This window comes from Varanus komodoensis, unplaced genomic scaffold (assembly GCF_004798865.1).
Source record: "Varanus komodoensis strain SLA01 unplaced genomic scaffold, ASM479886v1 scaffold29_3, whole genome shotgun sequence".
In the NCBI taxonomy this organism is placed as follows: Eukaryota; Metazoa; Chordata; class Lepidosauria; order Squamata; family Varanidae; genus Varanus; species Varanus komodoensis.
In genome coordinates, this window is record NW_025335760.1 from 1,509,860 (window position 1) to 1,518,156 (window position 8,297).

At 61.4% G+C, this 8,297-nt stretch overlaps 1 protein-coding gene across 4 annotated transcripts in view; it reads right to left on the reverse strand.

Moving 5' to 3' along the window:
• Positions 1-404: 404 nt before the first annotated feature.
• The window catches only part of FOSB (FosB proto-oncogene, AP-1 transcription factor subunit), an 8,789-nt gene continuing 896 nt past the window's right edge, over positions 405-8,297 (reverse strand). The window contains exons 2-5 of one of the 4 annotated variants that reach the window (XM_044435521.1): positions 5,584-6,003; positions 4,194-4,301; positions 2,983-3,267; positions 405-2,882 (exon numbers count right to left, since the gene is read on the reverse strand). In XM_044435521.1, the coding sequence (XP_044291456.1) occupies positions 2,817-2,882; positions 2,983-3,267; positions 4,194-4,301; positions 5,584-6,003 (879 nt within the window). In that variant the 3' untranslated portion in view covers positions 405-2,816. Of the gene's footprint in view, positions 3,268-4,193; positions 4,302-5,583; positions 6,004-6,969; positions 7,376-8,297 lie in introns of those variants that run through there. The other 3 variants (XM_044435522.1, XM_044435519.1, XM_044435520.1) reach the window with 3 other exon arrangements.

Below are 8,297 nucleotides of genomic sequence, written 5' to 3' on the forward strand. Positions count from 1 at the left end.
CCCCCCCGACGCCTTGGCCTGCGCGGGCTTTCCGTGCGCCTGCTGGGAAAGGAGCGTGGGCAGAGGAGCGGCCGTGGCTGCCGGAGCCCCCCGGGGTCTTCGCGGGGCAGGGCCCCCTTGCCCCCTCTCCTAGCCGGCTGCGAAGGCGCCCCCCCCCGTTCATCGGCGCTGCTGCAGACGGGCTCCCGCCACCCCGCGGCCCGTCCTCCACCGGTCCCCGCGCGTTCTCGGTGCGGGCAGCAGGGGGCGCTCCGGGGCCAGGACTAGGCCGCCTCGTCCCACGGCCGCCCCAGTCAACGGGAGCCCCCCCCCGCAATCGAGCCCGCCCCCCCCCCGCTCCCCGCTCCGGAGGGGTTTAAGGCAAGAGGAAGTCCGATCTTGGTGCAGAGAAAGCCAGGCAGAACCACGGCTCGAGATCTTTTATTGCACCTTAATAGTTTTTTTACATGAGTTTGAAAAAATAGATCTTATATTCATCATAAAAAAGTGCATTTTTCAAAGCTGACTTTATTTGCTATTTCGCTAACCAGTTAAGTGCAGAACAGGGAGGGCCTGGCAGGGTCAAAAGTCTCAGCATCCCCTCCCTTGGCTGGCCCCCCCCATTGCTTAACAAAACACATCACAAAAAATATTACAGCACAAAGGGGTAAATTAATAATAATAATTAAAAAAATAAAAATATTCCCCCATCCCCAGCAACTGCATAATAAACATTTGGTTGGTTCTTTTAAAAAAAAAGCTGGTTAAAGTAAAATCCATCGATTAAAAATAATATTAAAAAAACAACATCAAAAGCTTGGTCAAGATAACATTTCTGGAAACATTCCGTATAGCATCATGGCGTGCTTCCGAGAGCCAAGTAAGCAACATGGGCAGCTTCCCCATCCATAAACACACTTGGGCGGCTGGGCCAGTAAGAGGCAGGGTGTGTTGGAAGCGAGCGGCACTTTGCACAACCACGCACACGAGGCACACGGCAGCTGCAGCTGGGAACCCCAGCACGGGGCAGCGGGGCCCTCCGGGCGCGACGGTGGGTCTGCGGAACGGACAGGGAAGGAGCTGTACGCTGAGCCACGCCGGCCCCCCAGGTGGGGCGGTGTCAGCCCTCAACACTTCTCAAAGAGCAAATACTTAGCGTGTGGGGATTGTGGGGAGGGGGCCCCAAGGTGTGGCTGGAAAGCAAAGGGCTAAAGGAGAGAAGCAAGAACGAGCCAAAAGCTTCGGGGATGGAAGTGGCATGGTGAAGAGAAGAGTGCGGCTGAGTCGGGCTGGGTGGGGGCGCAGGGCGGTCGCCCCGCTAGTCGCCAGCCCGCGAGAGCAGTGGGAAAACCCTGCCAAGTTTGAGAAGCTCCCAGACGGCTATATTAGCCAGACGACCACAAAGGATGGTTCAAGGCCAAGGAAGAAAGGGAGGACAGGAAGCGGCCTCAAATCACATCAGCCAGGAGGGAGAGAGGGGAGGCGGACTCCATCTAAGTTCGGACTGGCAAAGGGCTGAAAGAAACAGTCTCACGATATCCAAAAAAGCATCTGCGGAGGAAAGAGGTCCATTCACAGTATTGTCACCAAGCCCCACCCGCATGCGGCCAGGCGAGCATTGCAAAGCTGCCTCCTCACCCACAGGTGAAGCCGAGCAAGGGGGGGCGAGCTGGGGGGGAGGGTTCATTCAGGGGGACCTGCAGAGCTGAGAAGGTGGCTGCTGGACCAGCAGGAACTGACTGGCTGGCCAGCTGAGGGAGAGGGCAGGGCAGCCGGGAGCAGGTCAGCCCTTCAGTCACAGCCCAGAGCAGGCCCTAAAAATGTGACTCTGGAATCCAGTGACCTACTGGGGGATTCTCTTAGCAGGACAGTGAACCCGGATTTTCCCTCTCTTTAGTGCCAATCAAACCCCCGTGCACCCAGTGGTACTTCCGAGTAAACACACACACTGCAGGCTTCCCACAGAACACAGCAGGTTAAGCAGCTTGTGCACAGGATTCTAAATTTGCTTCCGGGCGCCACGAGCTTTGCTCGGGCATTGGCCAAAGTAGGCTAGACGAGCTGTGGCCGAGACCAAGACGATCGAGCTGCTCATTTCTGGGGCCTGGTGGCACTTTCCACACTCCGTAACAGAGACAACTGGCCAGTTGCAGGCGCAGCGACTACATTCAGTTTATGCCAAGTTGACCAACGGAGAACCGGAGAAGCACCGAAGCGCCTCCTTGGAGCACGCAACGGGCACAGCATTCGCAGGTCAAGTCAAAGCAGAGGAAGCTGGGCATGGCTCTGCGGGGGACACAGGCGGGACCCTCTCCTCCTCCTCCCCTGCGGGCTGGTCCACCCCTTTGCTCGGCTTCTTACAACAATGCTGGCAGGAAGTAAGGAAACATTACGGGCCCTCTCAACCCGGGTTTCCGTTCACGCGAGGATCCCGTTTCGAGAAAGCAAGGTGGCGGGTCTGGCTTGCACCCCAGAAGCGTCCTGGTTCCTCCCGATTTGAAAATGGCAAAGCCCAAAATGTGGAAGCGTTAACGCGGTCGGCCCTCGGCAAGGGCTCTCCACCCGGGGCCGCGCCCCGAAAGTCTGACGGCAACAACAACAACAGCAACACCACGTTGCATGGCTAGAGATGCGGCGGCGGCAAGGCGAGCACGGCAGCGTTTGGGGGGGACTTTTGGCAGGCTATAGGCAGATGCTCCCAGACGGCTGGGCGGAAGCGTGCGCATCTCCGTCTCTCGCCCCCCACGGAGGTTTGGCGCACGTGGGTGGGTTTGTCGGTTAGACACAAAATCTGAGTTAGGGGTTTGAGTGTCACAAAGCAAGGAGCGAGGGGGAGTTCAGGGAGTCCGAGGAGTGGTCGCTGCTGCTGTTCCGCTGGTGTGTGGCTCCGCAGGTGGCTCCCTCTGGGTAGGTGAACACAAACGAAGACGTATAGGAAGGGTTAAGCAGGTGCGGCTGGCTGAGCTGCTCACCACGCGTAAAGAAAGGACTAGAAAACGCTACCTCCGCTGGGCCCGCCCCTTGGACGCCGCCGAGGCCCTGCTGGTAGGGCAGGGGCACCGCTGCGTAGGCCGCCGGCCCAAAGGGGTCCTCTTTCATGGGCATGGCCAGAGCGCCCACCTCGGCCGAGGGGCCGGGCTGCCCGCTCAGCTCTGGCACGTCCTCAAAAGGGATCTTGCAGCTGGGCTTGTGAGCCACGAGGACGAACTCCAGGCGCTCGCGTTCCTTCCGCAGTTCCGCTATCTCCGACTCCAGCTCGGCTTTCTCTTCCTCCAGCTGGTCTGTCTCCTGGGGAGGAGGTGGAGCAGTGGAGTCAGTGCGAGGCGGGGGCCAGCGAGGCAGGGGCCGGGGCTCAGCGGAGGGGAGCCAGGCACCGAATCTCCCCCATCCTCCGCCCAGGAGAAGCGCTGGCTGGGGCAGAGCCCTCCGGCCCGGCTCGGGCTGCTCCCCCTCCCTGAGCAAGCCACGGTGGGCATCCGTCTGGCATCCCCGTTCCTTTTCTCTCCCCTACCCCGCCGGCGCCGGGGAGAAGCTCGTTTCCCAGCGTGTGACTGCGAACGAGCGGGGATACCTGCCCACTCCCTACCCAGTTTAGAGCCTGCGGTTCCTAAGCTCCCCCGTCCCACCTGAGCCAGCTGCCTCATTCTCTTCCATCTAACGGGCAGGGGCAGGAAGGGCCACGTGATCCGGCAGCATTCCCCCCAGCCCCCCGCTCAACAGGTGAGGGCAGAAGCTGCCTGGCAGGGAAGGCGGCAAAGCAGACGGCTGGAGCAAGCCCTCAGGCTGCGGGAGACACGCTCCGGAAAGGAGGCTGCCACGGAAGAAAGTGGGGAGGCCTGTGGGGAACCCCGTGGAAAACCAGAAAACATGCGCACACCCAGCGGGCAGTGCCAGGCACCTCACATGGGAGGCCCTTCACCCAGACGTCTGCTGGGAAGACACGGGCTGCCCCTGGCGGGGAACTGAGAGGGGTACGGGGGGGGGGGGCAGGGAGCCGCCGGGAGGGCTGCCTGGCCACCCTTGCTAAGGGACTAGCATCGAGCCTGTGCAGCCCTTTAAAGGCCCAAGGCAGGCCACGCCCCCCACCGGATGGCAGGGCTGGCCAGCTGCCCCGGGCACGGAGACACCCCGGAGCTTCTCGGGGCCGAGAGGCGGCCCTAGGAGCACACAGCCGAGCGCAGGCAGGGGGCTGGGGTCACACGAGGCGCACTCACGGCCTGGAGTCGGTCCGTCAGCTCCCGGCGGCGGTTCCGGCATTTGGCTGCCGCTAGCTTGTTCCTCTCCCTGCGCACCCGGCGCTTCTCCTCTTCCTCGGGTGTCAGCTGGAAGGCAAGAAAGGTGGGTCAGTCCGCGGATGAAGGCTGCAGAGGAGGCCTTCCTAGCCGCACTACCCGGCTGGGGACTTTGCTGCCGCTGGGTAACTCTGGGACAATCCAAGCTCTACCGTCAGGCTGTTCCATCTGGAACCTTTGCAGCAGGAGTGATGGAAAGGCTGGTGCACCCAAGGGGAGCACAGGCCCCCCCCCCCAGGGGAACCCAGCACCGCTCTCCTGCTGACGCCACGACCCTTTTCCTTCTGGCAAGGGGAATTAATGGGCGGCACTTTGCACGATCTTACTAAAACCCAAGCTCCCCTGTGCCAGGAATTTCCACTCGCACAACCTTCCCAAACGCAGCGTTAAGCCCAAGGAATAGATCCATCTGCCCCAACTTTAGGGAGGAGCAGGATGAGACTACACAGAACATGCTACATGGAATATTGGCGCTTCCAGCACCTCAGGCTGGCTGAGGATTGTCCGAAGCAGCTTGCTTCCAGAGGAAATTCCGAGCGCAGGTCCTCCTTGCAATTTGTCATTCTCCACGCTTGCTTTCCTTGCACCCCACACCCAGGTTGGCAGCAGGAAGACCTGCAAAGTGCCATCAGCCCATGACAGTCCCATCCAACTTCCAAAGGCAGCTGTTAAGGGACTGCATGGATCTCTTTTCAGTCCCTGCATTCTGGGAGACCCCCAGCTGCTGCTTTATGTATTACATGGCTATCCTGCCTTTTTCCCGACAAGGAACACATGGCAGCTTTCTCCGTTCCCCTCCCCTCGCTATTATCCCGACAACAGCCCTGTGAGAGCCAGGGTGGCGTAGTGGCTAAGAGCCTGGGACTGGGACTCAGGGGATCCGGGTTCGAGTCCCCGCTCGGCCATGGAGCCAACTGGGTGACTCTGGGCCAGGCACAGACTCTCAGCCCAACCTACCTCACAGGGTTGTTGTTGTGAGGATAAGATGGAGGAGGAGAATGATGTAAGCTGCCTTGAGCCCTTTGTAGGAAAAGGGCAGGATATCAATCAATCAAATAAATAAATAAATAAATAAAAGGCTGGGCTGGGAGCCTGACTAGCCCAGAGTCGTGAGCGCCGTGGCCGACTGGGGACTAGAACCCGGATCGCCCGAGTCCCAGTCGAGCGCCTTCGGTACCATTCCACACTGGTTTTCAGGCAACAGGTGGGGGACCCAGCCCCAGCCTTGGCCTCATTTACTAGCCCCAGTTCTAGCCCCCTGAGCTACCTGGCAGGGCCGCGTTTAGGACGCAAAGCGATTTGAATTAGTAACCTCGTTGCTGGAGCCCCAGAGGACGTTCCACAGCAGAAGCAAGGCCCCAGAGTCCTCCCCGCTCACCGTTTCCTCCCGCGTCCGTCGGGGCCGGGCTCTTGCGGAGTGTGGCGGGGGGGCAGCCACGGGGGCAGCCGAGGGCCCGGCGGCGTAGGCACCCAGCCCCGGGGTGGAGTAGCTGGTGCCGGGCAAGTCGTAGGGGTCCATGGTGGGGGGAGGCTGCGGCTGTGGCTGCGGCTGTGGCTGCGGCTGTGGCGGCTGCGGCGGCTGCGGCGGCATTTGCTGGCCCGATGGCGGCTGTGACTGAGCCATGGACGAGATGAGGGTCGGCTGCACCAGCCACTGGAGGTCTTGGCTAGTTGATATTGCAGTCACTGTTGGCACGAAGGATCCGGGCATCTCCCCGAGGCCACTGCACTCCTGCACACACCCAAACACAGCACACGCTCAGAGACCGGAAGGTAGGAAGACGCCGGGAAGGAGTTCCCACCTGCTGCCTTTCAGATGTGCTGGACTGCAGCTCCCATCCGCCCCAGCCAGCAGGAGCCATGGTTCAACACATCCGACAGGTGCCAGGTGGGCAAAGCTGGGCGATGCACCCCGAGCCACCAGAGGTGATGGGCAGGGGGCCTTGTGCGCAAGGGGTCCTGCCTGCACCCGAGGCAGCGCCATGGCCTGGGGCCCAGACGCTTTTCCAGCCTCTTCACCCTCTGAGAGAGAGCCATCCCTATCCAGCATGCAGGGATCAAAAGATCGTGCAAAAGGGCTCTTGGAACCTCAGACACAGAGAACCTGCCCCACTCGAGGAAGAGCTCTTTATTAAAGGCAAGGCAAAGCAAAGCAAAACACCCACAAAAAGCAGTTCCCAATTGCTTCGTTTATCATCCTTCTGCCTCACTTTCCTGTTAGAGAAGATTCCACGGGAATCTCCAGGATCCCTCAACCTGAGGGGGTCTGCCCAAGAGGCCAGTGGCGAGAGATGCCAGGGACCTGGGTTGCCCCCGTTCCAGTCTCCACAGCCATGACGCTCACGGCGTGACTTGGGACCGTCCCATCACGCTCAGCCTAACCTGCCCCGGATGGATGCAAGAGGGATGCTCCACTGCCTGGGCGTTCCTTGCAGGAGGAAAAAGGCAGGACAGCACTGCCATCTATACTACTAATAGTTATTTAGGCCACTGACTACTCATAGCGGTAAAGTCACGGGTGAATACAAAAGCCTTCTCTCCTTTTGTCTGAGGAAGCAATGGAAAACCGAGCACTCGGTGACCGATCAGTTCCCGCGTCCCAGACGGCAGGAGCGGTGCTGATGCACCTGCCTCATCTGAATTCTAGATGCGGAATGGCTGGAGTTCGAGGTGGACGGATGTTGTGAGGGTGCTCCACCTGGTTGTCGTCGACACGCAGGACTTCCTACTCCTCGTCTTCTGCAGACACTGGCAAAAGCCCCGGCTTGGAACCTTGGCTGCTTTTGGGGGGGGGGCAGGTGTTCCCCTCAGGCTCCGGCTTCCAGCACCTCATGTCCGCAGAGGGAAAAGCCACCAGTGTCCTTTGCAGGACTCAGAAAGAGCTCCTGGGCAGGGAGATTTTGGCAGGCCAGTGCTAAAGCCGGGTTTATTTCTTATGGGCAGTTGGAGGAAGGAAACATTTGAGAAAAAAGGGTGCCTAAGCTCATGATTTGCCAGCCTCCTCCCCCCACCCCCCACCCCAAGGGCAAGGAAAGGGAGCTCTTTGGAAGCCCTGCAGGCCTCTTGCAGGCCCACAGGTGGACCCTGCGGTGAGGCAAGGCACCCGATCGTGCCGAAGAGCACCCTGCCAACCCCGGCGGCTCCCCTGGCTGCGCCATGCACACAAGAGCCCCTCCTGCCCCCTTCTCCCATGTCCTTCTGCCCCCCTGGAACTCTGGGGGGGGGGCCTCCCATGGCTGGCTGGGGCATCCTGCAATGTGCAGACGAGTCTCTTAGATCGCTTTCCTGGGTTCCCCTGGAGCTTCCTTGGGGGGCCAGGCCAGCCTTCCCCTCCCAAAGGACTGGGCGCTCAGGGACGCCCCCTTTCACATCCCCCTCCCTCCCCTGGCTTGTGAGGAGGAGGAGGAGGAGGAAGCTGGAACGTGGCGTGCGTGGGCCCAGGGCCTTTGCTTGCTTGCTTGCTTGTTTATTCATTTACAGTATTTGTACGCCGTCCCATCGCAGCGCCTCAGGGCGGCTTACACGACCAAGAAAAAGACGCTACAGCACAATACGAAGGAAGGCAGCCCGGGCCCTCAGGGCCGGAGCCCCGGGGAGCGCTCTGCTCCCCGCACGTGCTCGAGCCCTTTTCGCAGCCGCGCAGCTGCGAGGGGCGGCGGAGACCCCGCCGGGCAGGAAGGCCCTGCCGGGCGCCTGGGCCGCCTCGGGGCCGGAGCGCGGGGCGCCCCCAGGGGCCGGGCAGGAGCGGCCCTCGCGGCGGCGGCGCGTCTCCAGGCGGCTCCGAGGCCCGCAGGGAGGCCGCGCCGGGGGGCGGGGCGGGGGCGGGGCCGCGCTCGCCGGCCGGCCAATCCGCTCGGCGCTCCCGCCGGCCCCTCCCCTTAGCAACGGGGGCCGGACGGCGTTCCAAAATAACCCGCGCGCCTCGGGGAAGAGGAGGAGGCGGAGGAAAACGCTCCGTACGTGCCTCACGTCAGCACGGAGGATTCCAGAACGTCACGCGTTACGCACGACCCCGCCCCCTTTCCT